The sequence below is a fragment of the Salmo salar genome, chromosome ssa09 (genome assembly GCF_905237065.1).
Source record: "Salmo salar chromosome ssa09, Ssal_v3.1, whole genome shotgun sequence".
NCBI classification, from domain to species: Eukaryota; Metazoa; Chordata; class Actinopteri; order Salmoniformes; family Salmonidae; genus Salmo; species Salmo salar.
Window position 1 is genome coordinate 154,765,430 of NC_059450.1, and position 26,855 is coordinate 154,792,284.

Sequence of the window (26,855 nt, forward strand, 5' to 3'; positions counted from 1 at the left end):
ATGGCAGCAGACAGGACATAGAGGACAGTGTTATGGCAGCAGACAGGACATATCTAGGACAGTGTTATGGCAGCAGACAGGACATATCTAGGACAGTGTTATGGCAGCAGACAGGACATATCTAGGACAGTGTTATGGCAGCAGACAGGACATATCTAGGACAGTGTGATGGCAGCAGGACATATCTAGGACAGTGTTATGGCAGCAGACAGGACATAGAGGACAGTGTTATGGCAGCAGACAGGACATATCTAGGACAGTGTTATGGCAGCAGACAGGACATATCTAGGACAGTGTTATGGCAGCAGACAGGACATATCTAGGACAGTGTTATGGCAGCAGACAGGACATATCTAGGACAGTGTTATGGCAGCAGACAGGACATATCTAGGACAGTGTTATGGCAGCAGACAGGACATATCTAGGACAGTGTTATGGCAGCAGACAGGACATATCTAGGACAGTGTGATGGCAGCAGGACATATCGAGGACATTGTGATGGCAGCAGACAGGACATATCTAGGACATTGTGATGGCAGCAGACAGGAGAGTGTGGACATATCTAGGACAGTGTTATGGCAGCAGACAGGAGAGTGTGGACATATCTAGGACAGTGTTATGGCAGCAGACAGGGGAGTGTGGACATACAGTGCATTCGGAAAGTATTCAGACCCCTTGTCTTTTTCCACATTTTGTTATGTCACAGCCTTATTCTAAAATGAATTAAATAAAAACATCCTAATCAATCTACACACAATACCCCATAATGACAAAGGGAAAACAGGTTTTTAGAAATGTCTGCAAATGTATTAAAAATAGAAAACAGAAATACCTTATTTACATAAGTATTCAGACCCTTTGTTATGAAACTTGAAATTGAGCTCAGGTGCATCCTGTTTCCATTGATCATCCTTGAGATGTTTGTACAACTTCCCTGGAGTCCACCTGTGGTAAATTCAATTAATTGGACATGATTTGGAAAGGCACACACCTGTCTATATAAGGTCCCACAGTTGACAGTGCATGTCAGAGCAAAAACCAAGCCACGAGGTTGAAGGAATTGTCGAGGATTGCGTTGAGGCACAGATCTGGGGAAGGGTACCAAAAAATGTCTGTAGCATTGAAGGTTCCCAAGAACTCCAACGTTGTTAAATGGAAGAAGTTTGGAACCACTAAGAGTCTTCCTAGAGCTGGCCGCCCGGCCAAACGGAGCAATCGGGGAGAAGGTCACTCTGACGGAGCTCCAGAGTTCCTCTGTGGAGATGGGAGAACCTTCCAGAAGGACAACCATCTCTGCAGCACTCCATCAATCAGGCCTTTATGGTAGAGTGGCCAGACAGAAGCCACTCCTCAGTAAAAGGCACATGACAGCCCGCTTGGAGTTTGCCAAAGGCATCTAAAAGACTCACAGACCATGAGAAACAAGATTCTCTGGTCAGATGAAACCATGATTGGAGTAAACCAAGGTTGGAGGAAATATGGCACCATCCCTACGGTGAAGCATGGTGGTGGCAGCATCATGCTGTGGGGATGTTTTTCAGCGGCAGGGACCGCGAGACTAGTCAGGATCGAGGGAAAGATGAACGGAGCAAAGTACAGAGAGATCCTTGATGAAAACCTGCTCCAGACCGCTCAGAACCTCATACTGGGGTGAAGGTTCACCTTCCAACAGGACAACGACCCTAAGCACACAGCCAAGACAATGCGAGAGTGGCTTTGGGACAAGTTTCTGAATGTCCTTGAGTGGCTCAGCCAGAGCCCAGACTTGAACCCGATCGAACATCTCTGGGGGGGACCTGAAAATATCTATGCAGCGACGCTCCCCATCCAACCTGTCAGAGCTTGAGAGGATCTACAGAGAAGAATGGGAGAAACTCCCCAAATACAGATGTAGCTTGTAGCGTCATACCCAAGAAGATTCGAGGCTGTAATCGCTGTCAAAGGTGCTTAAACAAAGTACTGAGTAAATGGTCTGAATACTTATGTAAACGTAATATTTAAGTTCATATTTATTTTTGATGTGCAAAAATGTCTACTTTTTTTTTTGCTTTGTCATTATGGGGTATTGTGATGTCATTATGGGGTATTGTGATGTCATTATGGGGTATTGTCTGTAGAATGAAAAAGAATAGTCTTTCTAAATAGAGTCTGACTGAATAGTGGCTGACTGAATAGTCTGTCTGACTCTAAATAGACTGTCTGAATAGTGTCTGTCTGAATAGTGTCTATCCTAATAGAGTCTTTCTGACTGAATACTGTCTGTCTGAATAGTGTCTGTCTGACTCTAAATAGACTCTGTCTGAATAGTGTCTGTCTGAATAGAGTCTGTCTGAATAGTGTCTGTCTGAATAGAGTCTGTCTGAATAGAATCTGTCTGGCTGAATAGTGTCTGTCTGGCTGAATAGTGTCTGTCTGAATAGTGTCTGTCTGAATAGAGTCTGTCTGAATAGAGTCTGTCTGAATATAATCTGTCTGAATATAATCTGTCTGGCTGAATAGTGTCTGACTGAATAGTCTGTCTGAATAGAGTGTCTGAATAGTGTGTCTGACTCTAAATAGACTCTGTCTGAATAGTGTCTGTCTGAATAGTGTCTGTCTGAATAGAGTCTGTCTGAATAGAGTCTGTCTGAATAGAATCTGTCTGTCTGAATAGAATCTGTCTGGCTGAATAGTCTGTCTGAATAGAGTGTCTGAAAAGTGTCTGTCTGAATAGAGTCTGTCTGAATAGTTTCAGTCTGAATAGAGTCTGTCTGAATAGTTTCAGTCTGAATAGAGTCTGTCTGAATAGAGTCTGTCTGTCTGAATAGAGTCTGTCTGAATCGAACCGCCCTTGCTGTCTCTGCCTTGCCGGTTCCCCTCTCTCCACTGGGATTCTCTGCCTCTAACCCTATTACAGGGGCTGAGTCACTGGCTTACTGGTGTTCTTCCATGCCGTCCCTGGGAGGGGTGCGTCACTTGAGTGGGTTGAGTCACTGACGTGGTCTTCCTGTCTGGGTTGGCGCCCCCCCTTGGGTTGTGCCGTGGCGGAGATCTTTGTGGGCTATACTCGGCCTTGTCTCAGGATGGTAAGTTGGTGGTTGTAGACATCCCTCCAGTGGTGTGGGGGCTGTACTTTGGCAAAGTGGGTGGGGTTATATCCTACCTGTTTGACCCTGTCCGGGGGTATCATCGGATGGGGCCACAGTGTCTCCTGACCCCTCCTGTCTCAGCTTCCAGTATTTATGCTGCAGTAGTTTATGTGTCAGGGGGGTTAGGGTAGTCTGTCACATCTGGAGTATTTCTCTTGTCTTTTCTGGTGTCCTGTGTGAATTTAAATATGCTCTCTCTAATTCTCTCTTTCTCTCTTTCTTTCTTTCTTTCTCTCTCTCGGAGGACCTGAGCCCTAGGACCATGCCTCAGGACTACCTGGCTTGATGACTCCTTGCTGTCCCCAGTCCACCTGGCCGTGCTGCTGCTCCAGTTTCAACTGTTCTGCCTGCGGCTATGGAACCCTGACCTGTTCACCGGACGTGCTACCTGTCCCAGACCTGCTGTCCCAGAGCGGTAGAGATACTCTCAAAGATCGGCTATGAAAAAGCCAACTGACACTTACTCTTGTGTTACTAACTTGTTGCACCCTCGACAACTACTATGATTATTATTATTTGACCATGCTGGTCATTTATGAACATTTGAACATCTTGGCCATGTGCTGTTATAATCTCCACCCGGCACAGCCAGAAGAGGACTGGCCACCCCTCATAGCCTGGTTCCTCTCTAGGTTTCTTCCTAGGTTTTGGCCTTTCTAGGGAGTTTTTCCTAGCCACCGTGCTTCTACACCTGCATTGCTTGCTGTTTGGGGTTTTAGGCTGGGTTTCTGTACAGCACTTTGATATATCAGCTGATGTAAGAAGGGCTATATAAATACATTTGATTTGATTTTATTTAGAGTCTGTCTGAATAGAGTCTGTCTGACTGAAAAGTGTCTGTCTGAATAGTCTGTCTGAATAGAGTCTGTCTGACTGAAAATAGTCTGTCTGAATAGAGTCTGTCTGGCTGAATAGTGTCTGTCTGAATAGAGTCTGTCTGTCTGAATAGTGTCTGTCTGAATAGTCTGTCTGAATAGAGTCTGTCTGACTGAAAAGTGTCTGTCTGAATAGAGTCTGTCTGAATAGAGTCTGTCTGACTGAATAGAGTCTGTCTGAATAGTGTCTGTCTGAATAGTCTGTCTGAATAGAGTCTGTCTGACTGAAAAGTGTCTGTCTGAATAGTCTGTCTGTCTGAATAGAGTGTCTGAATAGAGTCTGTCTGAATAGAGTCTGAATGGAGTCTGTCTGACTGAATACTGTCTGTCTGAATAATCTGTTTGAATGTTGTCTTTCTGAATAGTGTCTGTCTGAATGGAGTCTGTCTGAATGGAGTCTATCTGAATGGAGTCTGTCTGAATGGAGTCTGTCTGAATAGAGTCTGTCTGAATAGAGTCTGTCTGAATAGACTCTGTATGAATAGAGTCTGAATGGAGTCTGTCTGAATAGTGTCTGTCTGAAGTGTCTGTCTGAATGGAGTCTGTCTGAATAGAGTCTGTCTGAATAGTGTCTGTCTGAATGGAGTCTGTCTGAATAGAGTCTGTCTGAATGGAGTCTGTCTGAATAGAGTCTGTCTGAATAGAGTCTGTCTGAATAGAGTCTGTCTGAATAGAGTCTGTCTGAATAGAGTCTGAATGGAGTCTGTCTGAATAGAGTCTGTCTGAATAGTGTCTGTCTGAATAGTGTCTGTCTGAATGGAGTCTGTCTGAATAGAGTCTGTCTGAATAGAGTCTGTGTTAATAGTGTCTGTCTGAATAGTGTCTGTCTGAATGGAGTCTGTCTGAATGGAGTCTGTCTGAATAGAGTCTGTCTGAATAGAGTCTGTGTTAATAGTGTCTGTCTGAATAGTGTCTGTCTGAATGGAGTCTGTCTGAATGGAGTCTGTCTGAATAGAGTCTGTCTGAACAGTGTCTGTCTGACAGACTCCATTCAGACTGCCCAGAGAGATCACTCCACAGCCCAGCCAGCGTATGTAGTGATTGGTTGAACGCCCAGCAAGATCACTCACAGCCCTTTCTACCACTGTATTGTCACTAGAATGCAGCTCATGCTAGGTGTTAACGTTAGGTGTTAACGTTAGGTGTTATTGCCAGGTAGGTGTTAACGCTAGGTAGGTGTTAACGCTAGGTAGGTGTTAACGCCAGGTAGGTGTTAACGCTAGGTAGGTGTTAACGCTAGGTAGGTGTTAACGCCAGGTAGGTGTTAACGCTAGGTAGGTGTTAACGCTAGGTAGGTGTTAACGCCAGGTAGGTGTTAACGCTAGGTAGGTGTTAACGCTAGGTAGGTGTTAACGCTAGGTAGGTGTTAACGCCAGGTAGGTGTTAACGCTAGGTAGGTGTTAATGCTAGGTAGGTGTTAACGCTAGGTGTTAACGTTAGGTAGGTGTTAACGTTAGGTGTTAACGCTAGGCGTTAACGCTAGGTAGGTGTTAACGCTAGGTGTTAACGCTATGTGTGAGCTAATCCTCACATAGGTAAGATAGAACAGAGATGGGAGGAAGGAGGGACAGAAAGAAAGAGAGAAAAAGTGATAGAGAAGAAGACAGAAATAGAGAAAGTGACAGATGTGGCTAGGGGGTGACGGTTGCAGCTCCCAGAGGGGGGTGGGTGAGAGAGAGAGAGAGAGAGAGAGAGAGAGAGAGAGAGAAATACACTACGGAAGAAGAAGGAACAGCACGTCAGAAATCAGCTCAATGTAACTGAAGAATCCATAGAATCGAACCACTTCTGGGAAAATTGGAAAACACTAAACAAACAACAACATGAAGAGTTATTTATCCAAAATGGAGATGTATGGATAAACCACTTCTTTCATCTTGTTGGCTCTATAACAAAGAACAAACAGCAAAATCAGTATACATGACTAAATACAAATCTTAAAATCAATTATTAAAGACTACCAGAACCTACTGGATTCTCCAATTACATTGAATGATCTACAGGACAAAATATAATCCCTCCAACCCAAAAAGGCCTGTGGTGTTGATGGTATCCTCAATGAAATGATAAAATATACAGATCACAAATTCCAACTGGTTATACTTAAACTCTTTAACATCATCCTCAGCTCTGGCATCTTCCCCAACATTTGGAACCAAGGACTGATCACCCCAGTAGCTAACTAACATTAGATAACTAGTTAACATACCGGTACTTATAGTGTAGCTAACTAACGTTAGATAACTAGCTAACATACCGGTATAACTAGCTAACATACCGGTACATATAGTGTAGCTAACTAACGTTAGCTAACTAGCTAACATACCGGTACATATAGTGTAGCTAACTAACGTTAGCTAACTAGCTAACATACCGGTACATATTGCTGTAATGCTATGCGGTTCGTAAGGATAGTGTAGCTAACAAATTGTCAGCCAACATAACGTGTAAGGTAACTTATTTGAAAAGTCATTACTTTTTATTACATTGCTCATAATTACTTAAAGCAATGAATTTGTGTCCACTCTCGTCAAACTTCGGCTGCATATTTTCTGCCATTTCTTCAAATCTGAAAACGTTGTGAAGCCACGCCCATTTTCTGAAGAACTGCATTATGGGCCCTAAAAGCACAGAAATAGTGTCCACTGCATGTATACTTCGTATTTTGGCAAATTTAGTATGACATCCAGGAACTTTTGGCTTACTAACTATATCCATACAGTACTATGACCAATAAGCATACTATATACTCAATTCAGTTAGTATGACTATTCGAACACAGCTTTGGTCTTTTATAAAGCCACCGGTGGTATTCATTATTGTTCCGAATAATCTTTCATTTTGGAAAATGAATTGGAGCCCTTCATTGCTGAAGATTTAGTGTCTCTTTTTCTCTTCTTCCCTACATCTCCTCTCGCTTCTAACATCTCTCTCTGTCTCTCTCACGCTCTCTCCCTCGCGCTCTCTCTCTCTGCTCTCTTTCCCTCTCTCTGCTCTCCCTCTCTCTCTTTCTCTCTCTCTGCTCTCTCATTCTCTCACCTCTATATTTCGCTATTATCTAAATTCAATTCTAAGGGCTTTATCTCTCTCTCTCTCTATTATCGCTCTGCTATTTCTCTCTCCTCTTTCCTCTTCTCTCTACTTTCTCTCTCCTCTCTCTCTTCTCTCTCTCTTTCTCTCTCCTCTCTCTAGCGATGTGTCCTGAGGATGGGTGAGGGGAAGGAGAGGAGAGAAAGAGGAAGGGGAGAGGGGAGGAGAGGTGGGGGAGGAGAGGGGAGGATTGGTTAGGGAAAGGAGAAGGGATGTACTTCCACGAGCACATCCAATACTAGCATCAGTAATTCTACATTTGTTGTTAGCCCAGCTAGCACGGACACTGACAGTTGTGAATCTGCCCCCCTTTACCCGGGAAAGCACCGAACAACAGACAGGGACGTTGGACCATCGAAGAGGCGCAAATATAAAGAGAACTACATTGATTTGGGGTTCACTTATATTGGGAGTAGTGCCTTTCCTAAGCCACAGTGTGTTATATGTGCAAAAGTACTATCTCACAACTCGATGAAACCTTCACTCTTGCGCAGACATTTAGAAACAAAACATGCCAATTTGAAAAATAAGCCACATGAGTTTTTTGAGCGAGATTAAAGACGACTTTCGAGTAGTAAGACATGTATAAAAGCAACAGATACCATTAATAAGAAGGGGCTAGAAGCGTCTTATATGGTGAGCTACCGAGTGGCGAGGACAGGCAAGCCCCATACTATTGTGGAGGACTTAATTCTTCCTGCTGCCGTGGATATGTCTGGGACAATGCTGGTGGAAAAGGCCAAAAAACTATAAATGACTTCATCAAACAACACTGTTTCACGACGCATCAGTGACATGGCAGGAGATGATTTTAAACAATTACTGCTTCGCATACAAGCCAGTGAATTCTATGCTTTACTGCTGGATGAGTCAACAGACGTGGCGGGCCTGGCACAGCTGCTGGTATATGTCCGCTATGTTTATGGGGGGTCAATTAAGGAAGACATCCTCTTCTGCAAACCACTGGAAACCAGGACAACAGGAGAGGATATTTTTAAAGTACTGGACAGCTTTGTGACATCAAATGTACTTTGGTGGTCAAGATGTGTTGGTATCTGTACTGATGGCCAAAAGCCATGACAGGGAAACATAGTGGAGTGGTAACGCGCGTGCAAGCAGTTGCTCCCGACGCCACTTGGGTAAACTGCAGCATCCACCGAGAGGCTCTTGATGCCAAGGGAATGCCTGACAGCTTGAAAGACGTTTTGGACACTACAGTGAAAATGGTTAACTTTGTTAAAGCAAGGCCCCTAAACTCTTGTGTATTTTCTGCACTATGCAATGATATGGGCAGCGACCATGTAACGCTTTTATAACATACAGAAGTGCGCTGGTTATCAAGGGGCAAAGTATTGACACGTTTTTTATAAATTAACTTCTTTGGGATAGGGGGCAGGATTTTCACGGCCGGATAAAAAACTTACCCGATTTAATCTGGTTACTACTCCTGCACAGAAACTAGAATATGCATATAATTAGTAGCTTTGGATAGAAAACACCCTAAAGTTTCTAAAACTGTTTGAATGGTGTCTGTGAGTATAACAGAACTCATATGGCAGGCCAAAACCTGAGAAGATTCCATACAGGAAGTGCCCTGTCTGACAATTTGTTGTCCTTCTGTTGCATCTCTATCGACATTACAGCATCTGTGCTGTAACGTGACACTTTCTAAGGCTTCCATTGGCTCTCTAAAGCCGCCAGAAAGTGGAATGGGGTGTCTGCTGTCTCTGGGCAAAGTATAGGAGCTGAGTTTGGAAGTGGTCAGCCTTTGAATGAATACAACGTTGCCCAGTTGGAATATTATTGCTATTTTACGAGAAAAATAGCATAAAAATTGATTTTAAACAGAGTTTGACATGCTTCTAAGTACAGTAATGGAATATTTTGAATTTTTTTGTCAGGAAATGCGCTCGCGCGTTACCCTTCGGATAGTGACCTGAACGCACAAACAAAACGGAGGTATTTGGATATAACTATAGATTATTTGGAACCAAAACAACATTTGTTGTTGAAGTAGAAGTCCTGGGAGTGCATTCTGACGAAGAACAGCAAAGGTAATCCAATTTTTCTAATAGTAATTCTGAGTTTAGGTGACCCCGAAGTTGGCGGATGTCAAAATAGCTAGCCGTGATGGCCGAGCTATGTACTCAGAATATTGCAAAATGTGCTTTCGCCGAAAAGCTATTTTAAAATCGGACATAGCGATTGCATAAAGGAGTTCTGTATCTATAATTCTTAAAATAATGATGTATTTTGTCAACGTTTATCATGAGTCATTTAGTAAATTTACCGGTGGGTATGCTAGTTATGAACATCTCATGCTAATGTAAAAAGCTGGTTTTTGATATAAATATGAACTTGATTGAACAAAACATGCATGTATTGTATAACATAATGTCCTAGGAGTGTCATCTGATGAAGATCATCAAAGGTTAGTGCTGCATTTAGCTGTGGTTTGGGTTTATGTGACATATATGCTTGCTTGGAAAATGGCTGTGTGATTATTTGTGTCTATGTACTCTCCTAACATAATCTAATGTTTTGCTTTCGCTGTAAAGCCTTTTTGAAACCGGACAATGTGGTTAGATTAACGAGAGTCTTATCTTTAAAATGGTGTAAAATAGTTGATTGTTTGAGAAAATTGAACTGTGGTATTTTAGTTGTTTTGTATTTCGCGCCGTGCGATGCCATTGGCTGTTGGGTAGGGCTTCCGCTAGCGGAACGTCTGTCCTCAACAGGTTTAAGAGACGAGCTTAAAGTTTTCTTTACTCACCATAATTTTCACTTGTCTGACCGCTTGCATGATGACGAGTTTCTCACACGACTGGCCTATCTGGGTGATGTTTTTTCTCAACTGAATGATCTGAATCTAGGATTACAGGGACTTTCTGCAACTATATTCAATGTGGGGGACAAAACTGAGGCTATGATTAAGAAGTTGGAGCTCTTCTCTGCCTGCATTAACAAGGACAACACACAGGTCTTTCCATCATTGTATGATTTTGTGTGTAAATGAACTCAAGCTTACGGACAATGTCAAATGTGATATAGCGAAGCACCTGAGTGAGCTGGGTGCACAATTACGCAGGTACTTTCCCGAAACGGATGACACAAACTGGATTCGTTATCCCTTTCATGCCCTGCCTCCAGTCCACTTACCGATATCTGAACAAGAGAGCCTCATCCAAATTGCAACAAGCGGTTCTGTGAAAATTGAATTGAATCAGAAGCCACTGGCAGATTTCTGGATAGGACTGCGTTCAGAGTATCCTGCCTTGGCAAATCGCCTTTGCAACCACGTACCTATGTGAGAGTGGATTCTCGGCCCTCACTAGCATGGAAACTAAATACAGCCACAGACTGTGTGTGGAAAATGATTTAAGACTGAGATACTCTCCAATACAACCCAACATTACAGAGTTATGTATATCCTTTCAAGCACACCCTTCTCATTAACCTGTGGTGAGTTATTCACCATTTTTGATGAACAAATAAGGTTTTATATGTAAGATAGTTAAATAAAAAGCTAAATTATTGATTATTATTATTTGTGCCCTGGTCCTATAAGAGCTCTTTGTCACTTCCCACGAGCCGGGTTGTGACAAAAACTCACTCATTCTTATGTTTTAATAAATGTATCGTATAGTGTGTGTGTGTGTGTGTGTGTGGCAGGCTTACAATGATGGCAACAAAAAACAACATTTGAGAGTGTACGGGACCCCCCTCCCCAGAGAAACGCTAGTAGTAAAAAAGCACAGCACTCACACCAGCAATCTAGAATAGAATCTACATATTCTGTCTCTACGTTCACAGCTATCTGACTGCAATAAGCCATTAGGAGATGAGATGAGAGGATACAGGAAGAGTGTGTATGTGTGTGTGTGTGCAGGCATGTGTCCCCCCCCCTACACGCCACCCCCCAGTGGCCATGTGGATCAGCCTAATGGTCTGTTCATGGGCTAACAAACAGCCTCACTCCCTCCCTGCCTTCCTCCCTGCCTGTCTCAGTCCCTCCCTGCCTGTCTCCCTGCCTGTCTCCCTGCCTGTCTCCATGCCTGTCTCCATGCCTGTCTCAGTCCCTCCCTGCCTGTCTCCATGCCTGTCTCCATGCCTGTCTCCCTGCCTGTCTCCCTGCCTGTCTCCATGCCTGTCTCAGTCCCTCCCTGCCTCTCTCCCTGCCTCTCTCCCTGCCTGTCTCCCTGCCTGTCTCCCTGCCAGACTCAGTCACTCCCTGCCTGTCTCCCTGCCTGACACAGCCCCTCCCTGCCTCTCTCCCTGCCTCTCTCCCTGCCTGTCTCAGTCCCTCCCTGTCTCCCTGCCTGTCTCCCTGCCTGTCTCAGTCCCTCCCTGCCTCTCTCCCTGCCTGTCTCCCTGCCTGTCTCCCTGCCTGTCTCAGTCCCTCCCTGCCTGTCTCCCTGCCTGTCTCAATCCCTCCCATTCATGTCTCCCAGCCTGTCTTCCTGTCTGTCTTCCTGCCTGTGTCCCTGCCTGTCTCAGTCCATCCCTGCCTGCCACCCATTCCTGTCTCCCTGTCTGTCTTCCTGCCTGTGCCCCTGCCTGTCTCCCTGCCTGTCTCCCTGCCTGTCTCCATGCCTGTCTCCCTGCCTGTCTCCCTGCCTGTCTCAGTCCCTCCCTGCCTGCCACCCATTCCTGTCTCTCTGTCTGTCTTCCTGCCCGTGTCCCTGCCTGTCTCCCTGCCTGTCTTCCTGCGTAAGGACACACACGACACATAACACACACGCATTCAGTTATCGTTTTATACACACACCTTATGGACAGACAGGACACACATCTGGGGCTTAGCCACTTAGCCACTTATCGCAGTGTGTGTGTGTGTGTGTGTGTGTGTGTGTGTGTGTGTGTGTGTGTGTGTGTGTGTGTGTGTGTGTGTGTGTGTGTGTGTGTGTGTGTGTACACAGATAGACACTGAGTAAACACACACGTGGCCAGGATAAGAGTAGGAAGAGACAGATGTGTATCCTGACTCCCCAACACCGATTCAGTTAGTCCTCAACTGTGGTTCTACCATGCTACACTGTCTCTTCACTGTGTGGTTCTACCATGTTACACTGTCTCTTCACTGTGGTTCTACCATGCTACACTGTCTCTTCACTGTGGTTCTACCATGCTACACTGTCTCTTCATTGTGGTTCTACCATGTTACACTGTCTCTTCACTGTGTGGTTCTACCATGTTACACTGTCTCTTCACTGTGGTTCTACCATGTTACACTGTCTCTTCACTGTGGTTCTACCATGTTACACTGTCTCTTCACTGTGGTTCTACCATGCTACACTGTCTCTTCACTGTGGTTCTACCATGCTACACTGTCTCTTCACTGTGTGGTTCTACCATGTTACACTGTCTCTTCACTGTGGTTCTACCATGCTACACTGTCTCTTCACTGTGGTTCTACCATGCTACACTGTCTCTTCACTGTGGTTCTACCATGTTACACTGTCTCTTCACTGTGTGGTTCTACCATGCTACAGTCTCTTCACTGTGGTTCTACCATGCTACACTGTCTCTTCACTGTGGTTCTACCATGTTACACTGTCTCTTCACTGTGGTTCTACCATGCTACACTGTCTCTTCACTGTGGTTCTACCATGTTACACTGTCTCTTCACTGTGGTTCTACCATGTTACACTGTCTCTTCACTGTGGTTCTACCATGCTACACTGTCTCTTCACTGTGGTTCTACCATGTTACACTGTCTCTTCACTGTGGTTCTACCATGCTACACTGTCTCTTCACTGTGGTTCTACCATGTTACACTGTCTCTTCACTGTGGTTCTACCATGTTACACTGTCTCTTCACTGTGTGGTTCTACCATGCTACACTGTCTCTTCACTGTGTGGTTCTACCATGCTACACTGTCTCTTCACTGTGGTTCTACCATGCTACACTGTCTCTTCACTGTGGTTCTACCATGCTACACTGTCTCTTCACTGTGGTTCTACCATGTTACACTGTCTCTTCACTGTGTGGTTCTACCATGTTACACTGTCTCTTCACTGTGGTTCTACCATGTTACACTGTCTCTTCACTGTGGTTCTACCATGTTACACTGTCTCTTCACTGTGGTTCTACCATGCTACACTGTCTCTTCACTGTGGTTCTACCATGCTACACTGTCTCTTCACTGTGGTTCTACCATGCTACACTGTCTCTTCACTGTGGTTCTACCATGTTACACTGTCTCTTCACTGTGGTTCTACCATGTTACACTGTCTCTTCACTGTGGTTCTACCATGTTACACTGTCTCTTCACTGTGGTTCTACCATGCTACACTGTCTCTTCACTGTGGTTCTACCATGTTACACTGTCTCTTCACTGTGTGGTTCTACCATGTTACACTGTCTCTTCACTGTGGTTCTACCATGTTACACTGTCTCTTCACTGTGGTTCTACCATGTTACACTGTCTCTTCACTGTGGTTCTACCATGCTACACTGTCTCTTCACTGTGGTTCTACCATGCTACACTGTCTCTTCACTGTGGTTCTACCATGCTACACTGTCTCTTCACTGTGGTTCTACCATGTTACACTGTCTCTTCACTGTGGTTCTACCATGCTACACTGTCTCTTCACTGTGGTTCTACCATGCTACACTGTCTCTTCACTGTGGTTCTACCATGTTACACTGTGTCTTCACTGTGTGGTTCTACCATGTTACACTGTCTCTTCACTGTGGTTCTACCATGCTACACTGTCTCTTCACTGTGGTTCTACCATGCTACACTGTCTCTTCACTGTGGTTCTACCATGTTACACTGTCTCTTCACTCTGTGGTTCTACCATGCTACACTGTCTCTTCACTGTGGTTCTACCATGTTACACTGTCTCTTCACTGTGGTTCTACCATGCTACACTGTCTCTTCACTGTGTGGTTCTACCATGTTACACTGTCTCTTCACTGTGTGGTTCTACCATGTTACACTGTCTCTTCACTGTGGTTCTACTATGTTACACTGTCTCTTCACTGTGGTACTACCATGCTACACTGTCCCTTCACTGTGTGGTTCTACCATGTTACACTGTCCCTTCACTGTGTGGTTCTACCATGTTACACTGTCTCTTCACTGTTGTTCTACCATGTTACACTGTCTCTTCACTGTGGTTCTACCATGCTACACTGTCTCTTCACTGTGGTTCTACCATGTTACACTGTCTCTTCACTGTGGTTCTACCATGTTACACTGTCTCTTCACTGTGTGGTTCTACCATGCTACACTGTCTCTTCACTGTGTGGTTCTACCATGCTACACTGTCTCTTCACTGTGGTTCTACCATGCTACACTGTCTCTTCACTGTGGTTCTACCATGCTACACTGTCTCTTCACGTGTGGTTCTACCATGTTACACTGTCTCTTCACTGTGTGGTTCTACCATGTTACACTGTCTCTTCACTGTGGTTCTACCATGTTACACTGTCTCTTCACTGTGGTTCTACCATGCTACACTGTCTCTTCACTGTGGTTCTACCATGCTACACTGTCTCTTCACTGTGGTTCTACCATGCTACACTGTCTCTTCACTGTGGTTCTACCATGCTACACTGTCTCTTCACTGTGGTTCTACCATGTTACACTGTCTCTTCACTGTGGTTCTACCATGTTACACTGTCTCTTCACTGTGGTTCTACCATGCTACACTGTCTCTTCACTGTGGTTCTACCATGCTACACTGTCTCTTCACTGTGGTTCTACCATGTTACACTGTCTCTTCACTGTGGTTCTACCATGTTACACTGTCTCTTCACTGTGGTTCTACCATGCTACACTGTCTCTTCACTGTGGTTCTATCATGCTACACTGTCTCTTCACTGTGGTTCTACCATGCTACACTGTCTCTTCACTGTGGTTCTACCATGTTACACTGTCTCTTCACTGTGGTTCTACCATGCTACACTGTCTCTTCACTGTGGTTCTACCATGCTACACTGTCTCTTCACTGTGTGGTTCTACCATGTTACACTGTGTCTTCACTGTGTGGTTCTACCATGTTACACTGTCTCTTCACTGTGGTTCTACCATGCTACACTGTCTCTTCACTGTGGTTCTACCATGCTACACTGTCTCTTCACTGTGGTTCTACCATGTTACACTGTCTCTTCACTCTGTGGTTCTACCATGCTACACTGTCTCTTCACGTGTGGTTCTACCATGTTACACTGTCTCTTCACTGTGGTTCTACCATGCTACACTGTCTCTTCACTGTGTGGTTCTACCATGTTACACTGTCTCTTCACTGTGTGGTTCTACCATGTTACACTGTCTCTTCACTGTGGTTCTACTATGTTACACTGTCTCTTCACTGTGGTACTACCATGCTACACTGTCCCTTCACTGTGTGGTTCTACCATGTTACACTGTCCCTTCACTGTGTGGTTCTACCATGTTACACTGTCTCTTCACTGTTGTTCTACCATGTTACACTGTCTCTTCACTGTGGTTCTACCATGCTACACTGTCTCTTCACTGTGGTTCTACCATGCTACACTGTCTCTTCACTGTGGTTCTACCATGTTACACTGTCCCTTCACTGTGTGGTTCTACCATGCTACACTGTCTCTTCACTGTGGTTCTACCATGTTACACTGTCTCTTCACTGTGGTTCTACCATGTTACACTGTCTCTTCACTGTGGTTCTACCATGCTACACTGTCTCTTCACTGTGGTTCTACCATGCTACACTGTCTGTTCACTGTGTGGTTCTACCATGTTACACTGTCTCTTCACTGTGGTTCTACCATGTTACACTGTCTCTTCACTGTGGTTCTACCATGTTACACTGTCTCTTCACTGTGGTTCTACCATGCTACACTGGCTCTTCACTGTGGTTCTACCATGCTACACTGTCCCTTCACTGTGTGGTTCTACCATGTTACACTGTCTCTTCACTGTGGTTCTACCATGCTACACTGTCTCTTCACTGTGGTTCTACCATGTTACACTGTCTCTTCACTGTGGTTCTACCATGTTACACTGTCCCTTCACTGTGTGGTTCTACCATGCTACACTGTCTCTTCACTGTGGTTCTACCATGTTACACTGTCTCTTCACTGTGGTTCTACCATGTTACACTGTCTCTTCACTGTGGTTCTACCATGCTACACTGTCTCTTCACTGTGGTTCTACCATGTTACACTGTCTCTTCACTGTGTGGTTCTACCATGCTACACTGTCTCTTCACTGTGGTTCTACCATGCTACACTGTCTCTTCACTGTGGTTCTACCATGTTACACTGTCTCTTCACTGTGTGGTTCTACCATGCTACACTGTCTCTTCACTGTGTGGTTCTACCATGTTACACTGTCTCTTCACTGTGGTTCTACCATGCTACACTGTCTCTTCACTGTGGTTCTACCATGCTACACTGTCTCTTCACTGTGGTTCTACCATGCTACACTGTCTCTTCACTGTGGTTCTACCATGCTACACTGTCTCTTCACTGTGGTTCTACCATGTTACACTGTCTCTTCACTGTGTGGTTCTACCATGTTACACTGTCTCTTCACTGTGGTTCTACCATGTTACACTGTCTCTTCACTGTGGTTCTACCATGCTACACTGTCTCTTCACTGTGGTTCTACCATGTTACACTGTCTCTTCACTGTGTGGTTCTACCATGTTACACTGTCTCTTCACTGTGGTTCTACCATGCTACACTGTCAGTGAAGGTGTGTAAACAGGGAAGGAAAACAAGGTAACCCGAAATGTATTAACTACATAATGTCTATACTTCAATATTACATCACTGATTTCACATATTCCTCCTGATGTAGATCGGAGGTAGTGCTATGAGGTCAGGCGTAAGGGGTAAAAGTTCAAAGGTCATAGAGTAGATCAATCAGTACCTGATGACCTCTGCCTGCTGTGCGAGCTGCTCCTGGACCTTCCGGCATACCTCTCCGGCCGTGGCGTTTACCTTGCCGATTTTGGTGAAAAGGGCACCGATCTTGTCGCTACGCAGGAAGCCCGCCGCTCGCCGCTTCAACAGGTGGCTCAGACACGCCTCGATGGTGCCTGGAGGAGAGAAGGAGAGACCTTTGTAAAAGACCCCAAACAAAGAAAAACCTTATACAGAATTAGTGATCAGAGCCTGGCAATTGAAACCGGACGCCATCAAAAACATGTTTAGCCAGAGAGGACAGACTCTGTCATCACTGTGGGTCAGGAAGCCAGAGAGGACAGACTCTGTCATCACTGTGGGTCAGGAAGCCAGAGAGGACAGACTCTGTCATCACTGTGGGTCAGGAAGCCAGAGAGGACAGACTCTGTCATCACTGTGGGTCAGGAAGCCAGAGAGGACAGACCCTGTCATCACTGTGGGTCAGGAAGCCAGAGAGGACAGACTCTGTCATCACTGTGGGTCAGGAAGCCAGAGAGGACAGACTCTGTCATCACTGTGGGTCAGGAAGCCAGAGAGGACAGACTCTGTCATCACTGTGGGTCAGGAAGCCAGAGAGGACAGACCCTGTCATCACTGTGGGTCAGGAAGCCAGAGAGGACAGACCCTGTCATCACTGTGGGTCAGGAAGCCAGAGAGGACAGACCCTGTCATCACTGTGGGTCAGGAAGCCAGAGAGGACAGACTCTGTCATCACTGTGGGTCAGGAAGCCAGAGAGGACAGACTCTGTCATCACTGTGGGTCAGGAAGCCAGAGAGGACAGACCCTGTCATCACTGTGGGTCAGGAAGCCAGAGAGGACAGACCCTGTCATCACTGTGGGTCAGGAAGCCAGAGAGGACAGACTCTGTCATCACTGTGGGTCAGGAAGCCAGAGAGGACAGACTCTGTCATCACTGTGGGTCAGGAAGCCAGAGAGGACAGACTCTGTCATCACTGTGGGTCAGGAAGCCAGAGAGGACAGACTCTGTCATCACTGTGGGTCAGGAAGCCAGAGAGGACAGACTCTGTCATCACTGTGGGTCAGGAAGCCAGAGAGGACAGACCCTGTCATCACTGTGGGTCAGGAAGCCAGAGAGGACAGACTCTGTCATCACTGTGGGTCAGGAAGCCAGAGAGGACAGACTCTGTCATCACTGTGGGTCAGGAAGCCAGAGAGGACAGACCCTGTCATCACTGTGGGTCAGGAGACATGGAAAGTGTAGAACACTATATAGAAATATAGAAAGAGAGACAGAGACAGAGAATGCTATTTGGCCATAAACAGAGAGTACACAGTGGCAGAATGCCTGACCACTGTGAGTGACACAAACTTAAGGAAACATTTGACTATGTAAAGACTCAGTGAGCATAGCCTTGCTATTGAGAAATGCCGCTGGAGGGCAGACCTGGCTCTCAAGAGAAGACAGGCTATGTGCACACTGCCCACAAAATGAGGTGGAAACTGAGCTTCACTTCTTAACCTCCTGCCAAATGTATGACCATATTAGAGACACATATTTACCTCAGATTACACAGATCCACAAATAATTAGAAAACAAACCCAATTTTGATAAACTCCCATATCTACTGGGTGAAATACCACAGTGTGCCATCACAGCCGCAAAATTTGTGACCTGTTGCCACAAGAAAAGGTCAACCAGTGAAGAACAAACACCATTGTAAATACAACCCATATTTATGTTGATTTATTTTGCCTTTGTACTTTAACTATTTGCACATCATTACAAAAGTGTAAATATACATAATATTACATTTTAAATGTCTTTATTCTTTTGTAACTTTTGTGAGTGTAATGTTTACTGTTCATTTTTATTGTTTATTTCACTAAGTGTTTATTATCTATTTCACTTGCTTTGGCAAAGTAAACATATGTTTCCCATGCCAATGAAGCCCTTGAATTGAAATTGAATTGAGACAGTGACAGAGAGACAGAGAGAGAGACAGAGAGAGACAGAGACAACGAGAGACAGAGAGAGAGACAAAGAGACAGAGAGAGAGACAGACAGAGAGAGAGACAGACAGAGAGAGAGACAGACAGAGAGACAGAGAGAGACAGAGACAACGAGAGACAGAGAGAGAGACAAAGAGACAGAGAAAGAGACAGACAGAGAGAGAGACAGACAGAGAGAGAGACAGACAGAGAGAGAGACAGACAGAGAGAGAGACAGAGGGAGAGACAGAGAGAGACAGAGAGAGACAGAGAGAGACAGAGAGAAAGCTCATTTAGTCAGAGACTGGAACCAAGGTAGCAGAGAACCACAATCACCTTCAGAGTCACTGTGTGTGTGTGTGTGTGTGTGTGTGTGTGTGTGTGTGTGTGTGTGTGTGTGTGTGTGTGTGTGTGTGTGTGTGTGTGTGTGTGTGTGTGTGTGTGTGTGTGTGTGTGTGTGTGTGTGGAGCAGATGAATCATCTAAGTGGTAGCTAAGTGCTTTCCATTGAGAGCACAGCATGGACCAGGCCAGATACCTTTCCTAAAGTTCCCTGAATCGAGTCCGATGGGCCCAGACATTATACATCAATAACTAGGGTACAGGTAGGGCCTGTTTCTTCATCAATAACTAGGGTACAGGTAGGGCCTGTTTCTTCATCAATAACTAGGGTACGGGCAGGGCCTGCTTCTTCATCAATAACTAGGGTACAGGTAGGGCCTGTTTCTTCATCAATAACTAGGGTACAGGTAGGCCTGCTTCTTCATCAATAACTAGGGTACAGATAGGGCCTGTTTCTTCATCAATAACTTGGGTACAGGTAGGGCCTGTTTCTTCATTAATAACTTGTGTACAGGTAGGGCCTGTTTCTTCATTAATAACTAGTGTACAGGTAGGGCCTGTTTCTTCATTAATAACTAGGGTACAGGTAGGGCCTGTTTCTTCATCAATAACTAGGGTACAGGTAGGGCCTGTTTCTTCATCAATAACTAGTGTACAGGTAGGGCCTGTTTCTTCATCAATAACTAGGGTACAGGTAGGGCCTGTTGTCTCATTAATAACTAGTGTACAGGTAGGGCCTGTTTCTTCATCAATAACTAGGGTACAGGTAGGGCCTGTTTCTTCATCAATAACTAGGGTACAGGTAGGGCCTGTTTCTTCATCAATAACTAGGGTACAGGTAGGGCCTGTTTCTTCATCAATAACTAGGGTACAGGTAGGGCCTGTTTCTTCATCAATAACTAGGGTACAGGTAGGGCCTGTTTCTTCATCAATAACTAGGGTACAGGTAGGGCCTGTTTCTTCATCAATAACTAGGGTACAGGTAGGGCCTGTTTCTTCATCAATAACTAAGGTACAGGTAGGGCCTGTTTCTTCATCAATAACTAGGGTACAGGTAGGGCCTGTTTCTTCATCAATAACTAGTGTACAGGTAGGGCCTGTTGTCTCACCAATAACTAGGGTACAGGTAGGGCTCTGGTATGACTAAATTGATCACTAACATTTTGAAGCTGAGTCATTTGCTCGTGCTCTGCTGCTGCAGTACGTTCAAATCTGACTAAGATCATAACATGGTGTCAGAAGTACTTTAACCTCGTCGAATATAACACAGGAGAGATTATTTCACAGAAAAAAAATAATGTTCTCTGAGTGATGAAAAGTAGCTAACAGCTCTCATTCCTCTTCGTTCGTTGAGCAGAGCCAGAGATACTTTTGAGGAGGTGGGAAACTCCTTTGGAATCGCATTGACGGCCATCGCGTACGTTGCCCATGCTACTTCAATGGGCCGAGAGGTGCATTCTGGGACAAGGAGAGCTCTCCATCAAGGTGTGAATGGGTATTAAATTGGGCGCTAGATCAAAAACCAAACATTAGCATGAATTTTGTCAACATTAAGTATTTTTTATTTAACCTTTATTTAACTTGGCAAGTCAGTAAAGAACAAAATCTTATTTACAATGACGGCCTACCAGGGAACAGTGGGTTAACTGCCTTGCTCAAGTGCAGAACGACAGATTTTTACCTTGTCAGCTCGGGGATTAATCCAGGCCCTGCAGTGCCTAGCTCCACTCCTATTCCCCAGGCGCTCTCTTTTGATGACTTCTGTAACCGTAATAGCCTTGGTTTCATGCACGTTAACATTAGAAGCCTCCTCCCTAAGTTTGTTTTATTCACTGCTTTAGCACACTCTGCCAACCCAGATGTCTTAGCCATGTCTGAATCCTGGCTTAGGAAGACCACCAAAAACCCTGAAATTTCCATCCCTAACTATAACATTTTCCGACAAGATAGAACTGCCAAAGGGGGCGGTGTTGCAATCTACTGCAGAGATAGCCTGCAGAGTTGTCCTACTATCCAGGTCTGTGCCCAAACAATTCGAGCTTCTACTTTTACAAATCCACCTTTCCAGAAACAAGTCTCTCACTATTGCCGCTTGCTATAGACCACCCTCTGCCCCCAGCTGTGCTCTGGACACCATATGTGAACTGACTGCCCCCATCTATCTTCAGAGCTCGTGCTGCTAGGTGACCTAAACTGGGACATGCTTAACACACCGGCCATCCTACAATCTAAGCTTGATGCCCTCAATCTCGCACAAATTATCAATGAACCTACCAGGTACCACCCCAAAGCCGTAAACATGGGCACCCTCATAGATATCATCCTAACCAACTTGCCCTCTAAATACACCTCTGCTGTTTTCAACCAAGATCTCAGCGGTCACTGCCTCATTGCCTGCATCCGTACTGGGTCTGCGGTCAAACGACCACCCCTCATCACTGTCAAACACTCCCTAAAACACTTCAGCGAGCAGGACTTTCTAGTCGACGTGGCCCAGGTGTCCTGGAAGGATATTGACCTCATCCAGTCAGTAGAGGATGCCTGGTTGCTCTTCAAAAGAGCTTTCCTCTCCATCTTAAATAAGCATGCCCCATTCAAAAAATGTAGAACTAAGAACAGATATAGCAGTTCTGGGTGACTTTAACCTCCCCACGTCTACCTTTGACTCATTCCTCTCTGCCTCCTTCTTTCCACTCCTCTCCTCTTTCGACCTCATCCTCTCACCTTCCCCCCCTACTCACAAGGCAGGCAATACGCTTGACCTCATCTTTACTAGATGCTGTTCTTCCACTAATCTCATTGCAACTCCCCTCCAAGTCTCCGACCACTACCTTGTATCCTTTTCCCTCTCGCTCTCATCCAACACTTCTCACTCTGCCCCTACTCGGATGGTATTGCGCCGTCCCAACCTTCGCTCTCTCTCTCCCGCTACTCTCTCCTCTTCCATCCTATCATCTCTTCCCTCTGCTCAAACCTTCTCCAACCTATCTCCTGATTCTGCCTCCTCAACCCTCCTCTCCTCCCTCTCTGCATCCTTTGATTTCCTCTGTCCCCTATCCTCCAGGCCGGCTCGGTCCTCCCCTCCTGCTCCGTGGCTCGACGACTCACTGCGAGCTCACAGAACAGAGCTCCGGGCAGCCGAGCGGAAATGGAGGAAAACTCGCCTCCCTGCGGACCTGGCATCCTTTCACTCCCTCCTCTCTACATTTTCCTCTTCTGTCTCTGCTGCTAAAGCCACTTTCTACCACTCTAAACTCCAAGCATCTGCCTCTAACCCTAGGAAGCTCTTTGCTACCTTCTCCTCCCTCCTGAATCCTCCCCCCCCCTCCTCCCTCTCTGCGGATGACTTCGTCAACCATTTTGAAAAGAAGGTTGACGACATCCGATCCTCGTTGCTAAGTCAAACGACACCGCTGGTCCTGCTCACACTGCCCTACCCTGTGCTTTGACCTCTTTCTCCCCTCTCTCTCCAGATGAAATCTCGCGTCTTGTGACGGCCGGCCGCCCAACAACCTGCCCACTTGACCCTATCCCCTCCTCTCTTCTCCAGACCATTTCCGGAGACCTTCTCCCCTACCTCACCTCGCTCATCAACTCATCCTTGACCGCTGGCTACGTCCCTTCCGTCTTCAAGAGAGCGAGAGTTGCACCCCTTCTGAAAAAAACCTACACTCGATCCCTCCGATGTCAACAACTACAGACCAGTATCCCTTCTTTCCTTTCTCTCCAAAACTCTTGAACGTGCCGTCCTTGGCCAGCTCTCTTGCTATCTCTCTCAGAATGACCTTCTTGATCCTAATCAGTCAGGTTTCAAGACTGGGCATTCAACTGAGACTGCTCTTCTCTGTGTCACGGAGGCTCTCCGCACTGCTAAAGCTAACTCTCTCTCCTCTGCTCTCATCCTTCTAGACCTATCTGCTGCCTTTGATACTGTGAACGATCAGATCCTCCTCTCCACCCTCTCCGACCTGGGCATCTCCGGCGCGGCCCACGCTTGGATTGCGTCCTACCTGACAGGTTGCTCCTACCAGGTGGCGTGGCGAGAATCTGTCTCTGCACCACGTGCTCTCACCACTGGTGTCCCCCAGGGCTCTGTTCTAGGCCCTCTCTTATTCTCGCTATACACCAAGTCACTTGGCTCTGTCATATCCTCACATGGTCTCTCATATCATTGATATGCAGATGACACACAATTAATCTTCTCCTTTCCCCCTTCTGACAACCAGGTGGCGAATCGCATCTCTGCATGTCTGGCAGACATATCAGTGTGGATGACGGATCACCACCTCAAGCTGAACCTCGGCAAGACGGAGCTGCTCTTCCTCCCGGGGAAGGACTGCCCATTCCATGATCTCGCCATCACGGTTGACAACTCCCTTGTGTCCTCCTCCCAGAGTGCTAAGAGCCTTGGAGTGACCCTGGACAACACCCTGTCGTTCTCCACCAACATCAAGGCGGTGACCCGATCCTGTAGGTTCATGCTCTACAACATTCGCAGAGTACGACCCTGCCTCACACAGGAAGCGGCGCAGGTCCTAATCCAGGCACTTGTCATCTCCCGTCTGGATTACTGCAACTCGTTGTTGGCTGGGCTCCCTGCTTGTGCCATTAAACCCCTACAACTCATCCAGAACGCCGCAGCCCGTCTGGTGTTCAACCTTCCCAAGTTCTCTCACGTCACCCCGCTCCTCCGCTCTCTCCACTGGCTTCCAGTCGAAGCTCGCATCCGTTACAAGACCATGGTGCTTGCCTATGGAGCTGTGAAGGGAACGGAGTCAATCACCACCTTCCGGAGACACCTAAAACCCCACCTCTTTTACCTGGGATAGGATAAAGTAATCCTTCTAACCCCCCCTTAAAAGATTTAGATGCACTATTGTAAAGTGGTTGTTCCACTGGATATTATAAGGTGAATGCACCAATTTGTAAGTCGCTCTGGATAACAGCGTCTGCTAAATTACTTAAATGTAAATGTAAATATAGCCCTTGCTTCTCTCCAGACCTGACTGCCCTTGACCAGCACAAAAACATCCTGTGGCGTTCTGCATTAGCATCGAATAGCCCCCGTGATATGCAACTTTTCAGGGAAGTTAGGAAACAATATACACAGGCAGTTAGGAAAGCTGCTTTTTCAAGCAGAAATTTGCATCCAGTAGTAGTAGTAGTAGTAGCAGTCGTAGTAGTAGCAGTAGTAGTAGCAGCAGAAGTAGTAGCAGCAGAAGTAGTAGCAGCAGAAGTAGTAGTAGTAGTAGTAGTAGTACTAATAGTAGCAGTAGTAGTAGTAGTAGTAGCAGTACTAGTAGCAGTACTAGTAGTAGTACTACTACTACTACTACTGTCACAGGCCGGCTCATAGCCTGTGGCAAAAATGAGAGGACATCAACAACCGGTATAGGCCAATTCAAAAAGTTCTTTATTATAAAACAAAACTATTAATTCTAAACAAAGAAAAAGGAATGAGGTGTGGAAATGTCATAATGTAAGCTGTATGTAAGGTGCATGGATGCGTGAATATGTGTGTGTAAACATGACTGAGTGGAAACTAACTAAACCAACAAAGGAACAAACGAAACAGGATCATACCTGGAGGAGCAGGGAGAGAGAGCAGGCCAAGCCATGAGATAGAGAGGTTAGTGGAGCAGTTTGTTAAATACCCTGAGCCCAGGTGGCTCCAATCACACCAGCTCCAATCACTAACGACCCTCCTCTGCCTGCAGGAGGAACCGCCCCTGCACTGCAGAGGAGGAGCCGTGACAGCACAAACTCCAAAAAGTTCTGGGACACTGTAAAGTCCATGGAGAATAAGAGCACCTCTCCCAGCTGCCCACTGCACTGAGGCTAGGAAACACTGTCACCACCGATAAATCCACTATAATTGAGAATTTCAATAAGCATTTTTCTACGGCTGGCCATGCTTTCCACCTGGCTACCCCAACCCCGGTCAACAGCCTTGCACCCCCCTACAGCAACTCGCCCAAACCTCCCCCATTTCTCCTTCACCAAAATCCAGACAGCTGATGTTCTGAAAGAGCTGCAAAAATGTGGACCCTTACAAATCAGCCGGGCTAGACAATCTGGACCCTCTCATTCTAAAATTATCTGCTGAAATTGTTGCAACCCCTATTACTAGCCTGTTCAACCTCTCTTTCGTATCGTCTGAGATCCCCAAAGATTGGAAAGCTGCCGCAGTCACCCCCCTCTTCAAAGGGGGAGACACTCTAGACCCAAACTGCTCCAGACCTATATCTATCCTACCCTGCCTTTCTAAGGTCTTCGAAAGCCAAGTTAACAGATTACCGATCATTTCGTATCCCATCCATACCTTCTCCGCTATGCAATCTGGCTTCAGAGCTGGTCATGGGTGCACCTCAGCCACGCTCAAGGTCCTAAACGATATCATAACCGCCATCGATAAGAGACAATACTGTGCAGCCGTATTCATTGACCTGGCCAAGGCTTTCGACTCTGTCAATCACCACATTCTTATCGGCAGACTCAACAGCCTCAGTTTCTCAAATGACTGCCTCGCCTGGTTCACCAACTACTTCTCTGATAGAGTTCAATGTGTCAAATCAGATGGCCTGTTGTCCGGGCCTCTGGTAGTCTCTATGGGGGTGCCACAGGGTTAAATTCTTGGGCCGACTCTTTTCTCTGTATACATCAATGATGTCGCTCTTGCGGCTGGTGTTTCTCTGATCCACCTCTACACAGACGACACCATTCTGCATACATCTGGCCCTTCTTTGGACACTGTGTTAACTAACCTCCAGACAAGCTTCAATGCCATACAACTCTCCTTCCATGGCCTCCAACTGCTCTTAAATGCAAGTAAAACTAAATGCATGCTCTTCAACAGATCGCTGCCCGCACCTGCCCAACATCACTACTCTGGACGGTTCTGACTTAGAATATGTGGACAACTACAAATATCTAGGTGTCTGGTTAGACTGTAAACTCTCTTTCCAGACTCACATTAAGCATCTCCAATGCAAAATTAAATCTAGAATCGGCTTCCTATTTCGCAACAAAGCATCCTTCACTCGTGCTGTCAAACTTACCCTCGTAAAACTGACCATCCTACCGATCCTTAGACTTCGGCGATGTCATTTACAAAATAGCCTCCAACACTCTACTCAACAAATTGGATGCAGTCTATCACAGTGCCATCCGTTTTGTCACCAAAGCCCCATATACTACCCACCACTGCGACCTGTACGCTCTCGTTGGCTGGCCCTCGCTTCATACTCGTCGCCAAACCCACTGGCTCCAGGTCATCTACAAGTCTTTGCTAGGTAAAGCACCGCCTTATCTCAGCTCACTGGTCACCATAGCAGCACCCACCAGTAGCACGCGGTCCAGCAGGTATATCTCACTGGTCACCCCCAAAGCCAATTACTCCTTTGGCTGCCTTTCCTTCCAGTTCTCTGCTGCCAATGACTGGAACGAATTGCAAAAATCACTGAAGCTGGAGACTCATATCTCCCTCATTAACTTTAAGCACCAGCTGTCAGAGCAGCTCACAGATCACTGCACCTGAACATAGCCCATCTGTAAATAGCCCATCCAACT

General features: G+C 46.0%; 1 protein-coding gene across 1 annotated transcript in view; it reads right to left on the bottom strand.

Annotated features, from left to right (window-relative positions):
* LOC106613357 (small G protein signaling modulator 2) overlaps positions 1-26,855 on the bottom strand; it is a 145,894-nt gene that overhangs the window by 65,216 nt on the left and 53,823 nt on the right. Inside the window, exon 3 of the mRNA XM_045724860.1 lies at positions 16,960-17,128. Coding sequence (XP_045580816.1) covers positions 16,960-17,128 — 169 coding nt within the window. The remainder of the gene's footprint in view (positions 1-16,959; positions 17,129-26,855) is intronic.